Source organism: Neofelis nebulosa, chromosome 2 (assembly GCF_028018385.1).
Source record: "Neofelis nebulosa isolate mNeoNeb1 chromosome 2, mNeoNeb1.pri, whole genome shotgun sequence".
Classification (NCBI taxonomy): domain Eukaryota; kingdom Metazoa; phylum Chordata; class Mammalia; order Carnivora; family Felidae; genus Neofelis; species Neofelis nebulosa.
Genome location: NC_080783.1, coordinates 13,823,148 through 13,846,894, shown reverse-complemented (window position 1 = coordinate 13,846,894; position 23,747 = coordinate 13,823,148). Strand labels below are relative to the sequence as shown.

General features: G+C 40.6%; 1 protein-coding gene and 1 long non-coding RNA gene across 2 annotated transcripts in view; one reads left to right on the top strand and one right to left on the bottom strand.

Moving 5' to 3' along the window:
• Positions 1 to 420: 420 nt before the first annotated feature.
• The window catches only part of LOC131497112 (uncharacterized), a 33,418-nt gene continuing 10,091 nt past the window's right edge, over positions 421 to 23,747 (top strand). Inside the window, exons 1-2 of the long non-coding RNA XR_009254774.1 lie at positions 421 to 923; positions 9,362 to 9,414. This is a non-coding gene — a long non-coding RNA (uncharacterized LOC131497112). The remainder of the gene's footprint in view (positions 924 to 9,361; positions 9,415 to 23,747) is intronic.
• Positions 9,947 to 23,474, bottom strand: CCDC195 (coiled-coil domain containing 195). Its single transcript, XM_058703112.1, has 3 exons — positions 23,210 to 23,474; positions 16,415 to 16,667; positions 9,947 to 10,070 (listed from the first exon to the last, which is right to left on the bottom strand). Exons 1-3 carry the CDS (start codon positions 23,472 to 23,474, stop codon positions 9,947 to 9,949), a joined length of 642 nt encoding a protein of 213 aa, XP_058559095.1.

Below are 23,747 nucleotides of genomic sequence, written 5' to 3'. Positions count from 1 at the left end.
ACTGTTGTATTTTGTTTTTTGTTGTTGTGGCAAAAACATCAAGCTCATTGGTTGTACCTGCCAGGATTCTTAGAGATTTCTAAGATCTGTCTTCTACAGGATAAAGTAGAATTTAGATCAAGGAATAAAATGAACTCCATGTTTCACACTGTCCCTGAACACAGCTATATTTCTGACTAAGGGTATTCTAGATTCCCAGCTTGGGAAGGAGAGGTAGCTCAGGAGATTGGGAGTAGACAGAACTGGGTGCTCGAAAAATTGCCGGGGCTTTCCATTTGATTCTGAAAACATTGTTTAAGGCTTCCTCTGTTTCAACATGCTTATTTGTTTCTTTAAAAGTTTTTTTTTTAATGATTATTTATTTTTGAGAGAGAGAGAGAGAGCGCGCGTGACAGGGTGTAAGTGGGGGAGGGGCAGAGAGCGAGAGAGACAGAATCCGAGGCAGGCTCCAGGATCTGAGCTGTCAGCACAGAGCCCGACGTGGGGCTCGAACCCACGCACCGTGTGATCATGACCTGAGCTGAAGCCAGACACTTAACTGACTGAGCCACCCAGGTGCCCCTCGACATGCTTGCTTGTTGGAAGAGGTTTGCAGGAGACCATATTTATGAAAGCCAATACGTCTGGCAGATGCAGGTGTACTTTGATAATAGATTGATTAGTTGTTAACCTTTGGCTTTCCTCGATCACAATCATTAATTCATGCCATTATTGGCAGTGTAGGTGACCATTAACAATTCATCATGGGACAGTTTTTGCTTCCTTCTTCTTCTTTCTCTTGTTCTTCCTCTTCCTTACAGGTTAAAGTGCCGGACTCTGAATGCCACGGAAGCGTCTTGCTGTCCGCCTGTTAACCTGTGACTCATCAACTTGACTAAGAGAAAATCAAAAGCTAGAAGACACAAAAGCTAGAAAGTTCACGGGTAAATTTTTACCAATATAACACGCCTTGATTTAAAATTAGACATGTGTTGGGAGTCTGTGTTTGGGATGGAACAAAGTAATACTGTCCTGTATTTGTTTAGTGCTTTATGCAACATATCTGTAGACACAATCTCATTTGATCTTTGGCTACCCTGGACATTGAGCTCATTGAGATCATCTTTGCTTGCCGAGGATGACTCAACACATGCAGTGGGGCGGTACAGAACTCTTACAGGAGGAGCCAGCAGATACGGGTTCGGGCTTTTTTACAAACTGTTGCTTCAGACCGGTGGAGCAGCTTCCCTGAGCTATACTTACTCTTGGAAGTTATGGTCTGGAGCCACGGTTGTGTTGGAAAATTCTAGGATCCTGTGACTTTAGAAACTTCTTTCCTCCCCAGAAGGAAGAAAAGTCAACCAGATTGTTTGCTTCTGCTTGTATTATTATTCGCCCACCCGCCCCCCTCAAAAGTTCTAGATAAGTGGAAGATGTGAAATAAACAAAAATATATAATGAAAAAAGTTTTAAAACGCAGCTCATCCGTTATGTCTTGGTTCTGTGAACGAGTATGTACTGACTCTGGAGTAGGCTACATTTTTGTCTTTGTTTTTGTTTATTTTTTATTTGTTAAAAATGTGTATTTGTTTTGAGAGAGAATGAGAGAGAGAGAGAGGGAGAGAGAATCCCAAACAGGCTCTGCACCGTAAGCACGGAATCTGACACAGGGCTCACTGTGGGGCTTGATCTCATGAGCCGTGAGATTATGATCTGAGCCCAAATCAAGAACTAGGTGCTCAACCGACTCAGACATGCAGGCGAGGCTACGTTTTTGTGATGATATAGAACTTCCACCTTTTTAGCTGAGTAGACTTTACTCCTTCCCCCTTATCTCCTTTTCCCAAACTTAAACTTCTTTTCCCTTTCTATTTGCCACATTGTAGCTTTCTAGATCCACTTTCTTGATTTTTTTTTTTGTTTATAAAGTTTTAATTTTAACTTCAATATAGTTAACTTAGAGTGTTCTGTTATTTTCAGGTGTACAATATCGTGATTCAGCACTTCATACATTACCCAGTGCTCATCACAAGGGCCCTCCTTAATCCCCATCACCGGTTTCACTCTGCCTCCCCCCACCTCCACTCTGCTCACCATCAGTTTGTTTGTTATAGTTATGAGTCTGTTTCTTGGTTTGTCTCTCTCTCTCTCTTCCCCCCACCCCCTCTCTTTCTCCCCCCCCCGCCCACCCCTGCTCGTCCACTTTCTTGTTTTGGATCCCTACGTTTAAGAAATTGATTTTTAAGACAGAAGTTGAAATCTGGTATCCTAGATAGTCCCTAGACATACTGTGTTTGGTTTTCATAATGTTTTAAAAACGGAACACATTGCCAGTATTTATGAAGTGGGAGAGTGGCTGAAGCTCCCTGTGGCTCTTTTTTTTTTTTTTTTTTTTTTTTGGTAAGCATGTTTTGAAAATTTGAGTATTGTTAATACACAATGTTACATTAGTTTCAGGAATATAACTTGGTGATTTGACAAATTTATACATTATGCTGCATTCCCCACAAGTGTAGTTACCATCTATCTTAGTACATTGCTATTCCAGTGTCACTAACTGTATTCATTATGCTCTGCCTTTTATTCCTGTGACTTACATATTCCATAAGTGGAGGCCTATATCATATGATTAAAGAAAATTTTTTAAATGTTTCATTTCTGAGAAAGAGAGTGTGAGTGGGGGAGGGGCAGAGAGAGAGGGAGACACAGAATGTGAAGCATGTTCCAGGCTCTGAGCTGTCAGCACAGAGCCTGATGTGGGGCTCGAACCCACGAACTGCAAGATCATGACCTGAGCCGAAGTCGGACGCTTAACTGACTAGGCCTCCCAGACGCCCTAATCATATGATTTTTATCCTTTTTTTAAAAAAAATATTTATTTATTTTTGAGAGAGAGACAGAGCGTGAGCTGGGCAGGGGCAGAGAGAGAGGGAGACACAGAATTGGAAGCAGGCTCCAGGCTCTGAGCTGTCAGCACAGAGTCCCACGTGGGGCTTGAACTCACAGATCACAAGATCATGACCTGAGCCCAAGTCAGATGCGTAACTGACTGAGCCACTCAGGCGCCCCTATCCTTTGTTTTTTTGATGTGGTGTATGACATTGATTGATTTGTGAATATTGAGCCATCCTTGAATCCCAGGAATAAATCCCACTTGATCTTGGTGAGTGATTTTCTAATGTGTTGTGGTATGAGGTTTGCTAATATTTTGTTGAGGATTTTTGCATATGTTTTCATTAGGAATATTGACCTGTAGTTTTTCTTTTTTTGTGGTACCTTTGTCTGGTTTTGGTATCAGGGTAAATCTGGACTTGTAGAATGTATTTGTAAGCTTCCCTTTCTCTTCTGTTTTGTTTTGTTTTGTTTTGGAATATTTTGAGAACATTTGGGAACATTGAGAATATTTGCATTCTTTAAATGTCCGATAGAATTCCTTGTAAATCCATCTAGTTCTGGCCTTTTTATCTTTTGGTAGTTTTTGATTACCAATTCAATTTAGTTACTTGTAATTGATCTTTTCAGATTTTCTATTTCTTCTTGGTTCTGTTTTGGAAGATTACATGTTTCTAGAAATTTATCCATTTCTTCTACATTGTTTGTTGGCATATACTTTTTCATAGTGTTCTCTTAGAGTCCTTTGTATTTCTGTGGCATTAGTGGTTACTTCTCTCTCACTTCTGATTTTATTTATTAGGGTCCTTTCTCTTTTTACTTAATAGAGAATAAGGTTAGATTGTTCATTTGATTTTTTCTTCTTGATTTAGGCCTGTATTGCTATATACTTAACTCTTATAACTATTTTCGCTGTGTCCCAGAGATTATTTTATTTTTTATTTTTTTTTAACGTTTATTTATTTTTGAGACAGAGAGATAGAGCATGAACGGGGTGGGTCAGAGAGAGAGGGAGACATAGAATCTGAAACAGGCTCCAGGCTCTGAGCTGTCAGTACAGAGCCCGACACGGGGCTCGAACCCACGAACTGCAAGATCATGACCTGAGCTGAAGTCGGACACTTAGCTGACTGAGCCACCCAGGCGCCCCTGTGTCCCAGAGATTTTGAACCATGTGTTTTCATTTTCATTTTTCTCCATGTAGTTTTTAATTTCCTCTTTGATTATTTCATTGATCCATTGGCTGTCTAGTATCATGTTTAGTCTCCATATTTTTTTCCAGTGTTTTTTTTTTTTTTGTTATTTATTTCTAGTTTCATACTCTCGTGGTCAGAAAAGATGTGTGGTATGTTTCAATCTTCTTAAATTTATTGAGGCTTGTGTTATGATCTAATATGTGATCTATTCTAGAGAATGTTCCATACACACTTGAAAAGAATGTGGTTTGTGTTGTTTTAGGATGGAATGTTCTGTATGTATCTATTATGCCCATCTGGTCCAATGTGTAAGTGTTTCTTTATAGATTTTTTGCCTGGATGATCTGTCCATTAATGTAAGTGGAGTGTTAAAGTCCCCTAGTATTACTGCATTACCATCAACTTTTCTCTTTATGTTCGTCAATATTTGCTTTATGTGTTTAGGTGCTTCAGTCTTGGGTTCATAGCTATTTACAATTGTGATATCTTCTTATTGGATTGATCCCTTTATCATTAGGTAATGCCTTTCTTTGTCTCTTATTACAGTCTTTGTTTTAAAGTCTATTTTTCCTGATGTAAGTATCGTTACCCTGGGTTTTTTGCTTTTGCTTTTGCTTTTTTGGCTTCCATTTGCATGGTGGATGTTTTTCCATCCCTTCACTTTCAGTTTGGATGCATCTTTGGGCCTGACGGGAGTTTCTTATAGGGTCTTGTCTTTGTTTTGTTTTGTTTTGTTTTGTTTTGTTTTGAGAGAGAGAGCCCGGGAGGGGCAGCGAGAGGGAAAGAGAGAATCCTAAGCAGGCTCTACGCTAAGCATGGAGCCCAACGTGGGGCTCAATGCCATGACCATGAGATCATGACCTGAGCTGAAATCAAGAGTCAGATGCTGAACCGATTGAGCCACCCAGGCATCCTGATGGGTCTTGTTGTTTAATCCATTCTGCCACTGTATATCTTTTGTTTAGAGCATATAGGCCATTTACATTTAAAGTAATTATTGATAGTATGTATTTATGGCCATGGGAGAGAGAGAATATTAACCAGGTTCACTGCTCAGCAGGGAGCCCGATGTGGGGCTTGAAGTCATGACCCTGAGATCATGACCTGAACCAAAATCAAGAGTCGAATGCTTAACTGACTGAGCCACCCAGGTGCCCTGTATTTTTTTTTTTTTTTTCAACGTTTTTTATTTATTTTTGGGACAGAGAGAGACAGAGCATGAACGAGGGAGGGGCAGAGAGAGAGGGAGACGCAGAATCGGAAACAGGCTCCAGGCTCCGAGCCATCAGCCCAGAGCCCGACGCGGGGCTCGAACTCATGGACCGCGAGATCGTGACCTGGCTGAAGTCGGACGCTTAACCGACTGCGCCACCCAGGCGCCCCTAGGTGCCCTGTATTTATTGCCATTTAAAAAATTTGTTTTCTTGTTTTTTTATAAATAACAGTCCATATTAATTTGATGGTCATTTAAGTTTGAACACATTCTGAAAAAAAAAAAAGAAAAACAGAATAAGAAAAAAGTTTTTTCTTTTTGTTTCCCCCCTTCTGTTCCCTTCTTACTCCTTCTCCACATTTTATGTATATGTTGCTATTTTTTGTGTCTTTTTATTCATAGTTTTCTTATGTCTAATTATGGCCATTTCTCTGCCTCAGAATGGTCTCTTTCACATTTCTTGTAAGGCTGGTTTAGTGGTGATAAACTCCTTATCTTTTGTTTGTCTAGAAAACTCTATCTTTCCTTCAAATCTGAATGATAACCTTGCTAGATAGAGTATTCCTTTTTAAAAACATTTTTTTTTTTTTTTTACATTTTTTATTTATTTTTGAGAGACAGAGAGAGACAGAGCACAAGTGGGGGAGGGACAGAGAGAGAATGAGACACAGAATCTGGGACAGGCTCCAGGCTCCGAGCTGTCAGCACAGGGCCCGATGCGGGGCTCGAACTCACAAACTGTGGGATCATGACCTGGGCCAAAGTCGGACTCCTAACCGACTGAGCCACCCAGGAGCCCCTAAATAGAGTATTCTTGATTGTAGGTTTTTTTCTCTTAGCACTTTGGCTATGCCATGCCACTCCCTTCTGGTTTGCAAAGTTTCTAGTGAAAAATCAGCCGAGAGTATTATAGGTTTTCCCTTGTAGGTCACTTTTTTCTCTCTTGCTGCTTTTAGGATTCTTTCTTTATCTTTAACTTCTGACATTTTAGTTATTATGTGCAGTGGTGAGGTCTTGTTTGGGTTAATCTTGTTTGGAATTCTGTGCTTCTTGGACTTGGATGTCTATTTTTCTCCTTAGGTTAGGGAAGTTGACAGTTATTGTTTCTTCAAGTTTTTTTACACTTTTCTCTCTCTTTTGTTCTTCTGGGAACTCTGTGATGCAAATGTTTATTCACTTGATGCTGTTCAAGAGATCTCCTGTGTGTGTGTGTCTCTCTCTCTCTGCCCCCTCCCACTCACTTTCTCTCTCTCTCAAAAATAAATAATCATTAAAATAAAAAAGATTAAAAAAAGATATCTCTTAATCTATCCTCATTAAAAAAAAAAAATTCTTTTCTCCATTTGCTGTTAAGCTTGTGTGCTTTCCATTGCCCTGTCTTCCAGACTGCTGATATGTTCCCCTGCATTCTGTAATCTACTGCTGATTCCCTCTAGTGTGTTTTTAAATTTCAGGTATTGTATTATTCAGCTCTGATTGGTTCTTTTTAATATTTTCTTCTCTTTATTGAGGATCTCACTGAGTTATTCCATTCTTTTCTCCAGCCTAGTGAGTATCATGGTGATCATTACTTTAAATTCTTTATCAGCCATATTACTTATCTCTGTTTTATTTAATTTCTTTTACTGAGGTATCTTTTTGTTCTTTCTTTTGGAACACATTCCTCTGTCTCCCCATTTTGCTTGACTTTCTGTGTTTGTTGCTATGGGTTGGGTGAAATGGCTACTTCACCCTGAAGTTGAAGGAGAGGTCTTGTGTATGTTGACCCCATGCACACTTGTGTGTTCTTGGTGGCTTTTGCGGGATGGCTGGACCTGTGGCTGTATATGCTAGCTACTCTTTTAAATGATGGCATTTTACAGAGAGAGTGATGAAAAAAATGACAAAAGAAAAAAGAAGTGAAAAAAGAAAGGAAAATAATCAAAGCAAAGAGAAAAAAAGGACAAGAAAAAGGAGAAGAAACAAAGGAGAAAAGAAAAAAGAGAATCAGAAAGAAAAGAACAAAATGAAAAGAAAAAGAAATCAAAACAAAACAACAGAAATTTTAAAAAGTCAATAACACAGGATAAAACAGTACAAATAAAATATCACCACCAAACCATAGCTAGTTTTCTGTACTCCGACGACACCACATTGAGCCGTTGTGGGTTTGAAGGCCCTGGGCTCTCGGAGGTCATGAGCTCACTGAGACTCGCCTGTTAAGATGTGCAGACCCTGCTTCAGTCTAGGCTTTTAAGGCGGGGGGGGGTGCGGGGGGGGCAGGGATGTAAACCGTGTCGTTCTTCAGGCCCTCTGACCTGGAGAGCTTTCCCGCAGCCCCTCTACTGCTGGGCAGAGTTCTAGTGTTGTTTCCTTTGCTTGCTAGCTGTTCTTTTAAACCACATTTTGTTTTGTTGTGTTTTCCTGTACCCGAGGACAGAGGGCTCTGCTCCCAGGCCCTCGGTACTATCCCTCTCCACGGCTCTTCACAGTGTTGGGTTGGGGGTTTCCTTTGTTACAGCATCTTTATTTCTCTCTGTTCTCTTGCTGTTCCCTCTGTCTTTGGCTGTTCAGTGGCTGCATACTCAGTGCTCAGTTCCTCAGGAGGAATTGTTCTGTTAATTAGTATAATGTGGTGCGTCCCACGGAGGAGGGGAGTTCAGAGTCTTCCTGCGTCGCCATCTTGAACCCAAATGTGAACCGCAACTCCCTTTGGATGAGGCACGGGTGAATCTGTTCTCCCCAGCCCCTGGTCATTTCTGTTCCTAATAGTCCCTAGTAGGCATTTGAGTTCCTGCCTTATAGAAGTTTGGGGCCTAGAAGAAGACCAATATAATTGGCCAATCACAGCATGATTAAGGCACATTTGATGTGCTTTGTAGTTCATTATATTTAAAAATATTCTCAGAAGATTTGCTATCAAACAGTATAGTGAGTCAGAGAAATCACCATATAAATAATTTAGTATCAAAGTGTAACATTTGATGGTGCTATGTTTTTTACTGGGGAGTGTTAGAGTCACGTAATTGTTAATTCAGTTCAGTTCACAGAACATGTATGAAATGCCAATCACATACTAGTCATTGAGCTTGACATTGGGGACAATTTGTTATCATAACATTGCCAGTTATGACATTTGTAATTTGGGTTGTTGTGATTTATTGCCTTTTTAAAATTTTTTGATTTTTAATTATTATTATTATTTTTTTACTGTTTGGGAAATGTCCCTTTTAACTGATGTTAACACAAAAGTCTTTATTTTGTACATAGGCAGAAAATATAACTGTGCGTAAACTTAAAATGCCAGGAATCTCCTAGGTTACTGTCTTAATTATCTACTAGGTGTGTCTCTTTATTCCCAGATGAGATGTGTTTTTACATCTTATTTGTATCTTTCCCCTCTGGTTGTAACTTTGCCCTATTGTATAATGTTGAGAATATTGTTGATCTTCAATTGTTAATCCTCAATGAATATCATAAGTATTTGTCGTAAATAAAAGAAGCATTTGATCTATTATGTGGCTTTTACCTTAGGGTATTCGTTGTCTTATTCATCTCCCTTCTAGGAGCCTGTCTGTGACCATTAAAATGGATTGGACTGTTCTTACCTTTTCCTTGCTTCTTTGCTTTCACTTCAACTTGGCACCAGCTTTGGAAGCCCTGGGCTCTGCTTCTTAGTATTTACCATAGTAAATTGTAAGCATAGCAGCCTCACTGAAATCAGCTGACACAGCTTGTTTAAAATGGGAATTTCTGGTTTTCTCCCTGTCTGTCCCCTTCCCTCTCCCACAAATTCAGTTGGTTGCAGGTGGGACCAAGGAATCTGCATTTTAACATTCTGCATATTTTAATACAAGATATTTCTTTAAAAAGAGTATTGGTACTGGGGTGGGACCAAGGCATCTGCATTTTAATGCTCTGAATATTTTAATATAAGATAGTAGCTTAAAAAGGGTATTGGTGTTAGAAGGTAACTGTTGTAAACTGGGGGGGGGGGGGGGAGATGTTCCCCTGAAAAGAAGTTCAGGAATTGAGGGAGTTCTGGGATTTCCAGCCCCCAAGTCATGATCAGCTGAACGTTTTTTTCTCTCTTTCCAACCAGCTTTAGTGACTTTGTCATTAGCCAGCCTTGGACCAATGCTCCGAACCCACCAGGTATGCTATGAGAGTCTGCTGTGTTTGTGTTTTCATGCCTGTGACACAGGATATTTAAAGACCAAATGAGCTAGTATCACTAAAATATCAACACACAATTAACTGTAAGGATAATCACTATTGCTTCTATACTATTAATCAAAAACAGAACCTTTTTTCCTGGATTTGTTATAGTTTCAGCTGGAAAGTGACACTTACAATGTAAACAGCATTTTCTGATGGCATAAGGCAGATACTGAACACCCCATGCTATTTAATTTAATTACATTTAATTGCTCACATGCTGCATAGAAAGACTATAATAGTCACTGTACAGCCATCAACATTAGTATTCAACAACGACATCAGGTAATCGCTTCCATTTCTTGGCCAAGTCCACTGACAAGGCCATTGACCTGATGCCAAGCATTTTGTGTGTGTTACTGGGCATCTTTCCAGAGCTCTTTGTAGGGGAGAATACTGACCCAACGAGGCCTCAGTGTTCCCGTCTCTTGGGAAGCGGCTGTTTCTTAAATTTCACCACCTCACAATCCTATTCTGCAATGGTGCTTAGTTGGTTGGTGGTCTGGTTTTGGGAGCATTTCAAAGAACTTGAATTTTTGGAATATGAAGACACATCCACAGGTAACAGGAAACTGACTGTCTTCATCTTGTCCCTAAAGGAAGCAGAAGGAGAATATACATAACCCTTTTTACTGAGCCTTCGTATAAAACATTTACTATTTTTTTCCAAACCACCAAATACTGCCGGAAGCATTAAAATCTCATTTAAAACGTATAATAATACATTTTGCTTAGTTCCACAATAATGCAAAAAATCCATGAGTATAGGCCTTTTGATTAAGCCCAGTGAAAGGTGCTGATAAAACTAAGATTTAAAACTATCGAAGGGAGGTTTTTCCCTTGATCTTTAAAGAGTATCGTATTTTTTCAGGCGAAGGGTCTCTCACATTGAAGCTCTTCAGCTGAAATGAAGCAGAAATTTGAGGTGATTGTTTTATAATCCAGATAAACCTGAAGTCATTGACTGTGAATTAATGTTACATCCACCCCACCTGAACAGTAAAAGGGAGAGAGGAGGGATGATTTGTGTCATCTGAGGGATTAGTTTGTTCCGTTTTGCCCGCTGCTTTTCCCTCCAATAGTGTTATAGAGACTCTTGACGTAAACTGGGATATACTGCTCTCAGGAAAAAGTTGAAAGAATGGTGTTTAAAATGATTGCCTTTTCTCCAAGTTTGTCCTCTGTCGGTCTCTGTCTCTCTTTGTATTAGATAAGGCCATCATTTCACTGAGTGGCATTTAGTGACTTGCGTCCAGGGGAACACATCTGCTCCCTCCCTTGGGAGAAAGGCCACTGGTTCCATACTTTGGGATCAATAAAATAATAACTGCTCTGCCATTTGTAAGCACTCACTTGACTGTTTCATTTATTCTTTACAAAACTACATGGTAACTGCCGTTACGATTCCTTTTTTAAGAAAAAAATAAACTATGGTACAAAACAGACTAATAACGCTTCCAAGGCCAATGATGGAGTTGAGATTTTAGCCATCGGATTCCAGAGGCTGACTTCTTAACCATTTTTGCTGTAAGAAGAGGAAAGGATCCAGCTGACACTCAAAACAAGGCAGGGGTGAGGCACGCAACACCGGGGCCGTGGGACATCTGCATATAACTTTGCCCAAAACTTAACTACTACTAGCCTCCTGTTGACTGGGAGCCTTACCAATAACAGAAATAGTCGCTTCGATTAACACATATTTTGTATGTTGTGTATACTGTACTGTTACAATAAAGTAAACTAGAGAAAAGAAAATGTTATTAAGAAAGTCATAAGGAAGGGGCGCCTGGGTAGCTCCGTTGGTTGGGTGACTGGCTCTTGATTTCAGCTCGGGTCATGGTCTCAGGGTTTGTGGGTTCGAGCCCCACGTCAGATTCCATGCGCCGATGGTGCAGAGCCTGCTTGGGATTCTCGCTCTCTCCCTTCCTCTCTGCCCCTCCCCTGCTTGCTCTTTCTCTCTCTCAAAGTAAATAAAGAAATACTAAAAAGAAAAGAAAATCATAAGGAAGAGAAAGTAGATTCACGTACTGTACTGTACTTAAAAAAAATCCGCATGTAAGTAGACCAGCACGGTTTGAGGGTCAACTGTATATTTTGATTTTAATGTGTCTAGTTTCTCCTATCAATAAAATGAATAATATAGCATTTCTAATTAAATTGATAATTGATTCATTTTTATGAAAATATTTTATTTTGAGTGTAGTGGACGTACAGTGTTAGGTCAGCTTCAGGTGTACAACATAGTGATTTAGCATTTCTGTGTTTTATGCTATGCTCTATATGGACCCATTCCCCTAATCTTTTTATTTATTTTTTATTTATTTTTAAATTTATTTTTAATGTTTTATTTATTTTTGAGGGAGAGAGAGAGAGAGAGAGAGAGAGACAGAGAGGGAGAGAGAGAGAGAATCCCAAGCAGGCTCTGTGCTGTGTGCAGAGCCCCACATGGGGCTTAATCCGACAGTGAGATCGTGACTTGAGCTGAAACCAGGAGTCAGAGGCTCAATCTACTGAGCCACCCAGCTGCCTGCCTGAGATTTTTTTCTTAAATGCAGGAGATGATTAGGTTTCTAATTTCTATGAAAATTAAGGAAAAATTAACATTCTATCTCTGGTGTTTGGAGAGCATTAGTTGTTAGAAATATTGACATTGGCATTGTTCTGTAAAATGCTTCCGTGGTAGAATAATGAAAAAGCTCAGAAGCAAATTAGGTACGATGTCTGATTGCTTCAAAGGCTGGTTCAGACAAATTGGTTCCTGATAAATCTTGGTAAAATTCTTTGAGAGCTATTAGAAAGTAAATGAATTTACAAAAAAAAAATTAGAGGGCTAATGTAATGACATGTTACTTTACTAATCACCGAAGAAGTTAAAGACAAAATAAAGAACTCTAACAAAAAAATAGCGTGCTTTGTTCTTCTCAACAGTTTTCCATATTGACTGGATTTTATGCCAACCCAGCTGTTGATTTTAAGCCATTACTGACTTTCTTGCTTTAACACAAACTGGCGGTTGGCTCAGTCTTCCCCATTAAAGTAGATTCTAAATTACCAATGGATTGTATTCTAAATAGCCTGTTCCTCCGCAACTTGGAATTGGGAAAACATTTTGCTTCAGAGAAGTAATACGTTATAAACGTTGGCTATGCTCCTAAATGATCACAGAAATAATATGAGTTGAAACGAGAAAGTTAATAATACTGCATTTCTCAGCATTATAGGTCTATGAGAATGTAGTGGTTTAAGGACAAAAAATAAAACATTGTGAAATGTGCACGGCACAGTTTCAAAGTATGTAGACACAGCCTGGAAAGATAGATGTCCATCAAAATATAAATGGTGGTTTTTTGGACAGTGAAGTTATAGAAGATTTTCCTTTTTATACTTTTTTACTTTGAATATTGCATTTATGTTTTATAATTTGCGATTTTCTTTTTATAATGAACATTTAGTGCCTTTATATAACTGTATATATATATTATATACAAACATAAATATGTACACACATATCTATGTATATATGTATATTGTACATAAATAAGTTTTTAAAACAAAGGACACGTTCATTTTTACAATGAACGTTTAGTGCTTTTATATAACTATCTACAACTATGTCACTTCTTTTTTTCCCCAAATGTTTATTTTTTATTTTTTTTATTTTTTTTTATTTTTTTTTATTTTTTTATTTTTTTTTTTTTAAATTTTTTTTTTAACGTTTATTTATTTTTGAGACAGAGAGAGACAGAGCATGAACGGGGGAGGGTCAGAGAGAAAGGGAGACACAGAATCTGAAACAGGCTCCAGGCTCTGAGCACTCAGCACAGAGCCTGACGCGGGGCTCGAACTCACGGACTGTGAATCACGACCTGAGCCGAAGTCGGACGCTCAACCGACTGAGCCACCCAGGTGCCCCCCAAATGTTTATTTTTGAGAGAGAGAGAGAGAGAGAGAGAGAGAAAGAGACAGACAGAGCATGAGTGGGGTAGGGCAGAGACAGAGGGAGACACAGAATCCGAAGCAGGCTCCAGGCTCTGAGCTGTCAGCACGGAGCCCGATGTGGAGCTTGAACCCACGAACCGTGAGATCATGACCTGAGCCAAAGTCAGACACTTAACCGACTGAGGCATCCAGGCGCCCCAAACTATGTACACTTCTTGTTTCCATATCCCACATCTGCTCTGCCAATAAATCTTACAGGCTTCACCTTCAAAATATATCCAGAAACCATATGTGCTGTTACTACCCTTGGCCAAGAAATGATCACTTCTCGCCTAGATTATTTTTTTTTAGCTTAAACCTGGTCTTTTAATTTTCTGTACTGTTTTCCCACAGTCTTTTTAAAGCGGGACTCCCTACACAATCTTTTATTTTTATTTTTAATGAAAAGAGCGTGTTAGGTGCCCAGTTCACTCAGAATAAATCCAGAATCATTGGAAGGGAGTGCAAGGCCACCCCCTAGAGTTTTGCCTTCATCTTCCCCCACTTTCTCGCTCACTCTGTTCCAGTCACAGCCTCCTTTCCCTTCCTCAAACACCAGTCAAACGCCTCCCAACATCCACTGTATTTGCTGTCTTCTGTTCTTAGAAAGTTTTTCCTACCCAGATATCGTCAGAACTCTTTCCCTTTTACTCAAATGGTAAGGCGTTCTCTGGCCATGATAAAAATTTCAACAATGCTTTGCTCTGTTAGCTGTTCTTTCCCCCTTTTAATTGGTTTCCTAGTTTCCTAGTCTCTCTCATACTTAATATGTAACATAAATTATACACTGTATGTATTTTCATGCTTATTGATTATCATGTTACAAAGGAAACTTCTCCCCTTGGACAGAGATTTCTGACAATTTTTTTTTTTTTTCTGTATCCTCATGGCCTAGAATCCTGCCCCACAGGTAGTACACCTCCAGGATTATTTGTTGAATGAACGAATGCATGAAAGAATGTAATGAACGTATGAAAAAAAAAATAGGCCAAAAGGATAGAAGTGAAACTCATGATAACACTTGCCCATTGGCAGGACCGGGGACCCGGGAAGAGAGATATAGGAACCTTGTCTTAATTTTTTTTTTTTTTAATTTTTATTCATTTTTGGGAGAGACTAAGAGAGAGAGAGATAGAGAGAGAGAGGGAGACACAGAATCTGAAGCAGGCTCCAAGCTCTGAGTTGCCAGCACAGAACCCAACGCAGGGCCCAAACCCATGGACCATGAGATCATGACCTGAGCTGAAGTCGGACACTTAACTAACTGAGCCACCCGGACGCCCTTGGATTTTTGCCTTTATTAGTAATATTTTTTTTTCCTTTTTTTTTGTTATATATAAAATATCTGTAGAAAGTATGACAGAATTCTTGCAGATGAAAACAGGGGTATTTGTAACACTCACTTCTGAATATTTTTGCATTTTACAACTTTTCAGAAGGACATTATCTTTACTAGCTTTCCCATAATTATAGGACAAACCACGGACTCACAAGCATTGTGCAGAAGGCTCCTTATGCTGGGTCTGGCTCCCTTCTTCACCCTCACTCACTTCACTACTTTTGTTTTCCTCACAGCCGTGCCTTCTTCTATCTTCTTGTCTTTTCTGCTCTACCTGGGGTGATCTTTCCATTTTTCTTTGCCTGGCCCCCTGCAGCTGTCCTCCACGACTCAGGCTACGCTCACTGTTTCTATAATAGAACTTTCTATGAGTGACATACGATTTTCATCCTGTCTGGCAAAATTCAAATAAAACCGGCTCTGCTTCTGTGTCCCACATCCCGTGGGAGGTCCGGCGCTCTTTCCAATGTTCATGACAATCCCTGCTGGCCTGTCCCTGGTTGTCCCTCCCTTGGTTTTCCTGCCGCTGTTGAATTCCATGACTCCTTTCTTCTCTCCACAACCACATTTGTTCCATTTTCTCTTCCCCATGATAAGTGAGAATTGGAAAGCCAGGGTGCCGAGTGTGGGGAGGGGAGGTCATGCTCTAGCCTTGTAGAGGCGGAAGTTAGACTTGACAGACAATTTTGCTCTGAAAGGGCCCTTGGCTCCACCCGCTACTGGGGCCACTGTCTGACCTTCCTCTTAAAGACCCCCCACGTGTCTCTCAAATGTTTTCTCAAATCTCTCTTTTTCTCAGGCTGTGCCTAACTCTCGAAACACCAACTCATATATTTTGCAAAACAAGTTACTTTTCTCTTTGCCTCTTGGCCCTTTTGGGTTCTGCCATTTTTTTTTTAATTTATTTTTTTTAGTGTTTATTTATTTTTGAGACAGAGGGAGACAGAGCGCGAGTGGGGGAGGGGCAGAGAGAGACAGGGAGACACAGAATCTGAAACAGGCTCCAGGCTGTGGTCTGTCAGCCCAGAGCCCGACTCGGGGCTCGAACCCACGAACCGTGAGATCATGACCTGAGCCGAGGTCGGACGATTAACCGGCTGAGCCACCCAGGCCCCCAGAGCACTGCCATTTTCATAGGCCCCGCAATCCACTGAGTCACTTCCTCTCTAAGAACCGTTCTCTCTCAGAGAGGAGTTCTGTGTCCAGTTCCCAAAGTGAGTGTGTCTTTTCCTTGAGAGGCACTTTATCACAGTGATCAGTTTACTTGCGTGTCTTTGTCGCCGAATGAGAGTGTCGAACGTAACGTGTCACTTTTGCCCGTGAATCTCGTATCACCAGTGCCCAGCTCAGAGTACCGTCATTAATGCCCGATAAGTAAGTAAAGACTGGCTAAGTGTTCTGCTAACAGAGGTACCTATTATAGCGCCATTTGGTCTCAAAAATTTTTCTTTCTTTTGATTCCCTAAATGGACATGCATGCGATGGAAATTATTTTGACCGGAGAGCCTGTTTGGCTTTGTTTCCTCCACCAGATAAGACCTTGCTTATCCAGGAGAACATCTTGGTACCCATCACAGCCTGTGCCTATAACCTAGCTCAAGGCAGACTGTACGTTATTACCTGGTTACATTACCAAAACCATGCTCAGGAAAAGCTCTTCCGTTGGAACTACTGTTGGTCCAAGAATCAGCTGCCAACATCTCTTCTTCCTTGTCCTCCTTCTTTATTGAAGAACATGCCAGGGGCTTAACTCTTCCCCGAGCGTCTAGAATTCCACTCTTTGGGTGTCTTTCCCCAGCTTTCCAGAGGTCATGTGCAACAAATGAGTGAACTGGTGAAGAAATGGAATAGCGTCTCACAATCATGACGTTGCCTGTATGGGAGACCCAAAATTTTACCTTTGATGATGTCCACAAATGGCAAATTATATTAATAGTACTTCGTTAAAGCTAACTCAACAGAACTATTGCTTTTGATTACTTTTTTTCCTTCAGAGAAACGACATCTACTCACTGACTTCTAAATAATTGAGTGCCAGTCACATGCCAGGAGATAGTGATGGGGATATGGCAGTGGCCAACACAAAATTCTTGCCTGCATGGAGCTTACCTTCTTGTATGCAGACAGATGATGAACAAACCATAGATGATAAAATTCAGGTAGTGATCGATCCTGGGAAGTCAGGTTAGGCTGATAAAGGCAAGGGGAGAGAGACAGATGAGGGAGGAGGTCTGGAAGTTGTGTAAAGAGGGTGGTTGCAAAGGATGCAGCGTTAGAACAGAGATCTGGCCAAGTAGAAATAATAAATCAAGACTTTAAAATGGGAAGAACATGGATATTCCGGACAACTCTGGACAGCTTCCTCTCTCCTTCCTCCTCTTCCTCTCTCCTTCCTCTCTCCTAGATTGTAGAAGGACCTGTTCCTCATAGACTCTTATCCCCTGAATGGCCACACATAACTGAACTGGCTGTTGTTAACTGGCCCGTAATTATGTGTCTTGACTTTAGTTGGGGCAGTCATTATGAGGAAGCCTGCTGATTGAGAAATGGAAGGCCAGCAGGTATTGGAAAGAAGTAAAGATGCATTGCATGGGAAACTGGAGTTCTGAGAGAGACAGAGAAATTTATGGCCTTAGTTTAGGAGGACTTTCAATTCCATTTTTTTTTTTTTTAATTTTTATTTATTTTTAAGAGAGAGTGTTCATGGGTGAGGGACAGAGAGAGAGGGGAACAGAGGATCCAAAGTGGGCTCTGTATTGACAGCAGAGAGCCTGATGTGGGGCTCAAACTCATGACCCATAAAATCTTGACCTGAGCCAAAGTTGGATGCTTGGCTGACTTAGCCACCCAGGTGCCCCTCAGTTCCATTTCTGTCCGTGTCTTCCAGTAAACTTTTCTCTTGATCTGAATTAAGTCTTCTCGCTTTCTTGTAACTCAGGCACTTTGATTAAAAGAGCTTTATTTAAGGGAGGTTAATGTGTCTGAAATGCAGTTACTCTGTACTAAGGTTGACCAGACCTCCAGTTATTACCTGGGGGCTAAGAACCGGGACCTCATGGGGTGGTGTTCATTTTCTGGAGCACTTAAGGAACGTCTGTCAAATCTTTACTCTTTCTTGTCACAGCTCTGGCATTAACTAGCATGAATGTTTAAGAAAGGCCCACATTGGGGCTCCTGGGTGGTTCTGTTGGTTATGTGTCTGACTCTTGATTTTGGCTCAGGTCATGATCTCAGGGTTCATGAGTTTGAGTGCCACGATGGTCACTGTGCTGACAGTCTGGAACCTGCTTGGGATTCTCCCTCTCTCTCTCTCTCTGCCTCTCCCTCCCTGTCTCAAAATAAGTACATAAACTTTAAAAAAAGAAGAAAAGGAAGGCCTGTATCGTGTTTGGGTTTTAAGAGTGCTAGAAGCACAGTTATTTCTTACTTAAATTTACTGCCCACATATGTAGACTGCAGACAGCAAATTATTATGGTCATTGAACAAGTGGAGGCGTCCCTGGCTTTTTATAGTTTGAAACTTTTAGGCAAGAGTTTGGGGTAAGGGGAGGTGGTTTAAGTTCAAATCTATCTGAAATGATTAACTGCATGCAAATACTATTTCTAAACTATCTCCAAACACTTCTTTGGCCGAGATCGATAACTTCTATAATTGTCTAAAAGTAAGTTTGTGACTATTAACAATCATAAAAGTTTCTGTTTGAAACAGTTACAAAGCAGTCTCCTTGTACTGAATGGTAGGAAGTCCCCACAGAGGAAATTACGCGGAGAAGGGCAAAGGGAAGTTTATTCTTATTTGAGACGTACTCTGTAGCTTGACCGATTAGCAAGTCGGTTCTTTGTTCATCTCTCTGGGTCACAAATAGTCTGTGTCCTTTGGTTTCTCATCAGTAAAAGGGAAAGGCCATTCAACACAGCATTATGGGGTCCTTAGCACAACTTCAGGGATCGCTGCCAAATGCAGGGTATTTGCCAGCAAAGGATAGGAACGCATTGCAGAAAGTCGGAGGTCCAGCAATGCTGGGGGATCTCTGTAAAGAGCTGTTCCCTTTATCTTCCTTGCAGCAAATTGCTTCTTCCCTGATAGTCCCAAGGTGCCATTGCACAGGGCAGGAGGGCCAGGGAAGGGCTGAAAGTGCTGTTTGGATTTCGTATCCACTGAATGCTTATCCACTAGTACAGATGCTTCCTTGAGAATTTATCCAACAAAATTCATTCTAAGCAGGTGCTCTGCATTCTCATTATAGCCTATAATTATATATATATATATATATATATATATAAATTTTATATATGTAAATAAATATATACATATTGGATATATATAATTTTATATAATATATATATATACTTTTATATATAAATATATGTGGATATATGTATATGTTTATATATAATATAAATATAAATATGTATGGATATATGTATATGTATATATATTATGCAATATACAAATATAATATGTATATGTGTGTGCATATATATATATATATATTTATACACCCAAGCAGCTGTGTCCCTGGGCTGTAGTGTAGCTCTGTGTCCTGAAGGAAGCAGACTTCTCCACTCATAAAATCTCATTTTGTCTCACTATGCATTTCCCAGAACCAACAGAAGTTTGCGTTCCAAGTGATTGTCTTCCAAGTCCTTTTTAATCATTAGTTCCCTTTCTTTTAAAAAATTTTTTTTTTAACGTTTATTTATTTTTGAGACAGAGAGAGACAAAGCATGAACGGGGGAGGGTCAGAGAGAGAGGGAGACACAGAATCTGAAACAGGCTCCAGGCTCTGAGCTGTCAGCACAGAGCCTGACGCGGGGCTCAAACTCACGGACCGCGAGATGATGACCTGAGCCGAAGTCGGCCGCCCAACCGACTGAGCCACCCAGGCGCCCCTAGTTCCCTTTCTTTTTTTTTTTTTTTTTTTTTTTAAATTTTTTTTTTCAATGTTTTTTTAAATTTATTTTTGGGACAGAGAGAGACAGAGCATGAACGGGGGAGGGGCAGAGAGAGAGGGAGACACAGAATCGGAAACAGGCTCCAGCCTCCGAGCCATCAGCCCAGAGCCTGACGCGGGGCTCGAACTCACGGACCGCGAGATCGTGACCTGGCTGAAGTCGGACGCTTAACCGACTGCGCCACCCAGGCGCCCCCCTAGTTCCCTTTCTTAAAGTGAGACTCACATTTCTGATTTCATATTGTTCCTTCTCAAATAATAGTTATTTTTTTTTAAGTTTATTTATTTTGAGAGAGAGAGGGGTGGGAGGGGCAGAGAGAGAGAGAGAGGGAGAGAGAGAGAATCCCAAGCACCGACAGTGCAGAGCCTGACGTGGGGCTCAAACTCACAAACCATGAGATCATGACCTGAGCCAAAACCAAGAGTCGGATGCTTAACTGACTGAGCCGCCTAGGCGCTCCTCAAAGAATAGGTTCATATTATCCTGTTTTCTAAGGAGGATTGAGCAAGTTAACCTCTGGGTCTTATATTCTCACCTATAAAATAAGGGGATTATCTCGAAAGTTGCTCTCTAATAGCAAATGTCTATGATTCAGTTTCAAGTATGAATTTCAATGCATATTGGCAATGCCTTATTAAAACTGCTAATAAAAAACTTCTGTCGAAGTCAAATAATATTCTTCTGGCATATTCAATATTAAGAATATCATGGAATATTCTTAATATGCATATTAAGAATATCATGGAATATTCTTATATTCAATAGTTACTATTGAATATACAGTATTCACTATTACCAAGTAGCTCATGATGAGTCTTGTGCTATTTCATTTCATGCTCTCAATAGCCATATGACATCGATTTTATCACTATTTCCATTTTACAGAGGAGGCAAGTGATCATAAAAGCATGTTACATTTATAGGATCACAAAATTTTATAGTTAGAATAGGCCTTGAAAGGCGTCGAGTTTAATCCATTCATTTTTACATGAGGATGCTAAGGCCAGGAATTTTATGTGTCCTACTCAGCGCTGATCAACCTTTACAAAACTGGGACTACAACTCGGTGTCCTCATGGTCAGGCCAATGTTCTTTCTACTTAATGTCACTTACTTCCGTAATAGTGCATTACATAGAAGACACAGATAAATGCATGTGAAGTCCTTCAACTGGGCTTCCAAAAACCAGTTGAAATCATATTTCTTTCTGTGTTTTATTGATGCAACTGACAAGAGTTCCCCAAGTTCCATCAACTGTTTTCACCAGTTCTTCTCAAACTTAATGCTAAAATTTTTTAAAAAAATTGTTAATGTTTATTTTTTGAGAGAGAGACAGAGTGTGAGCAGGGGAGGGGCAGAGAGAGAGGGAGACACAGAATCCAAAGCAGGCTCCAGGCTTCCAGCTGTCAGCACAGAGCCCGATGTGGGGCTTGAACCCACAAACTGCAAGATCATGACTTTAGCTGAAGTTAGACGCTTAACTGACTGAGCCACCCAGGCACCCCATAATGCTAACATTCTTGATGGGAGTTACCATCCATATACAGAAGAAGTATGCTATCAACTGTGTGTTTGGTTCTTTTGTTTGTTTTTTTTTTAATGTTTATTTATTTATTTTGAGGGAGAGAGAGAGAATGAGAGAGCTTAGTGAGGGAGGGGCAGAAAGAGAGGGAGAGAGAGAGAGAGAGAGAGAGCGAGTCCTAAGCAGGCTCCTAAGCAGGCTCCACAGGACCCAACATGAGGCTCAAACTCCTGAACCTTGAGATCATGACCTGAGCCGAAATCAAGAGTTGGATGCTTATTGACTGAGCCACCCAAGTGCCCCTGTGTGTTCAGCTCTTAATAATAATCTAGTCTCCCCTAAGCTTGATGTCATTCAGGCCCTGAGAGGTTATAGGGTAATGCTCTTTGTTCTTTGGTGTAAAACTTGCAGAATAGAGATACTAAGACTCAACTTACTTTTTCATTAGGATAAGCATCATAGAAAATAGGTTTGAAGGAGTGTCGTCTACCTTTGGAATAAGGCAGTGGTTTTCAATCGGAGGAAATTTTGTCCTTCAAGTAACATTTGGAATGTCTGAAGACATTTTTGACAGTCATGATGAATGTGAGAGGCAGATACTAGTGACATCTAGTATTTAGAAGCCAGGAACGCTGCTAAACATCCTACAGTATCCAAGGAAGACCCTTACCAAGACAGAGACATTTAGTACAAAATGTTTAAGATTGCAGAGGTGGAGGAACTTGGGGGTGGGTAAGGATGTATCCTTCTTTCTTTTTTTCTTTTTTTAGACGAGGCGGAATTCTAACCTCCTTATCAGTTATTCTTTCAGCTCTGTTAAATAGGCAGCAGAAAGAACTACTCAGATCCAGACTCGCACTTGACAAAAAGGGTAAAAATCCTTATTGGAATCTGTTCCCAGCTTTGAAATGTAGGGCCCCGTGCGCGCGAGAGACCTCTCTAACAGAGAAAACCAGCTGGTGGAAACGACATGTTTTCTTGCCAAGCTGTTCAGAACCTCAAATGGCATTGCCCAAAGCCTTTGCCAGACGATATTAAGAAATTTGAGTATTTAATCATGTACCTCAGTTTTATTTGAATATGTTGGATGGAGACAAACACTGACAATTTAAATGTAGAACGGATTTTTCGCTCTGCTGATTTCTGACTTTGTGTGTAGTCTTTGCAGTCAAAATTCTTCCCCATAAAACGTGAGAGGCTTGAGTATTAGAATATATTAGACACTGACCCTGAGTTTGAAGTCTTCAGCGTGTAGAGTAGGTTGAATTATGTGCAACGTACATTCCTACGGGCAGTAAAGTTCTTTGTAAAGCACGGATAAGAAGCAATATCTGCCATTTGTTGTGTATTTGCAGGTGCTATACTAAGCACTGGGTCTATTATTGCCGTGAGACAGGTACTACAACCGCATGAGGTAGGCGTTATCACACTCCCAAAGGTAGAAAACAGAGGTGAAAGATTTCTAGTAAGGGTCTCTGAGTCAAGTGGATAATGAATGAGAAACCATTGGCGGCCATATTTGTCTGACTGTAATATCCATACACTTAACTCCGGTGCAATATCGTTAACTTAATACGTGAGCGTGCCATTTGGCATTCATCCATTCAGTGTTCTATCATGTGGCATTTAAATGCTTGAGGTCAAGAAGGAAAAAAGCACATTGTTTTTAAGGTGGTTGATTTTCACAAACCCGCCATTCTTTTCTTTCCAGGAATATCTGGAAACAGTTTTGAGGCTGCTAATATATGCTGCTTGACGATGCTAGCGATTTTCTTTTTTCCCCTGGGGATTTAAAGGTAATCTACCAGGAGGAAAAGAATGGAACTCACCACAATAAATACCAATTTATGCAGTTATAGAAAAGGCACAATAAACCTGATCTTTAGGAGACCTTTGCAAAGGTGGGCACAGCCCAGAAGAGGCATGGTCATTCGGTACCTTGATGTTCGCGCCCAGCTGGTGCCGCATCGGTGGAAACAGCACTGTAAAGGGTTGCTGGAGATTTTTCAGATGTTTTCCCAAGGTCGCCGGGGTCTGTGACTTCCTCTTCCCTTTGATCTCCCGATTCTCTGCATGGGCCGCCTGAGGTTCTCAGACTGCTTGAAGTCAGCGTCATCCGGAGGAATTGATTCTCTTTCTTCAGCTTGCTGATCTCTGCCCGCATTTCCTGGATAATTCTTAGGAACTGGCTATTCGCGTCCATTCGCCTCTTCTCAGGTCGCTCTGATTTGCTCCTCTGGGAAGACAGGTCACCTTTTGCTCGTGAACTAAACGCACAGTCTACTCAGTGGGACTGGTTAATCCCACCCATAAACCTTCCTGAACAATAGATGTCACTCTTCTCTATGCCAGCTTTCAGCACCTGGGGAGCTAGACTGTCAGGGAGGTAAAGGATTTCCATGACTTATTCATTCTGGGTTTTGTTTTTCAGAACAGAGCTTTTCTCTGTATCTTTCATTTCCTATCAATCCACAGT

Coding starts and splice junctions, on each gene's coding strand:
- CCDC195 (XM_058703112.1), bottom strand. CDS start 23,474: ATGGACGCGAATAGCCAGTTCCTAAGAATTATCCAGGAAATGCGGGCA. Junction 16,668..23,209: donor AGCTGGGCGCGAACATCAAG/GTACCGAATGAC, acceptor TCTCCCATACAG/GCAACGTCATGATTGTGAGA. Junction 10,071..16,414: donor GGTTTTGGTAATGTAACCAG/GTAATAACGTAC, acceptor TGCTTCCTTTAG/GGACAAGATGAAGACAGTCA.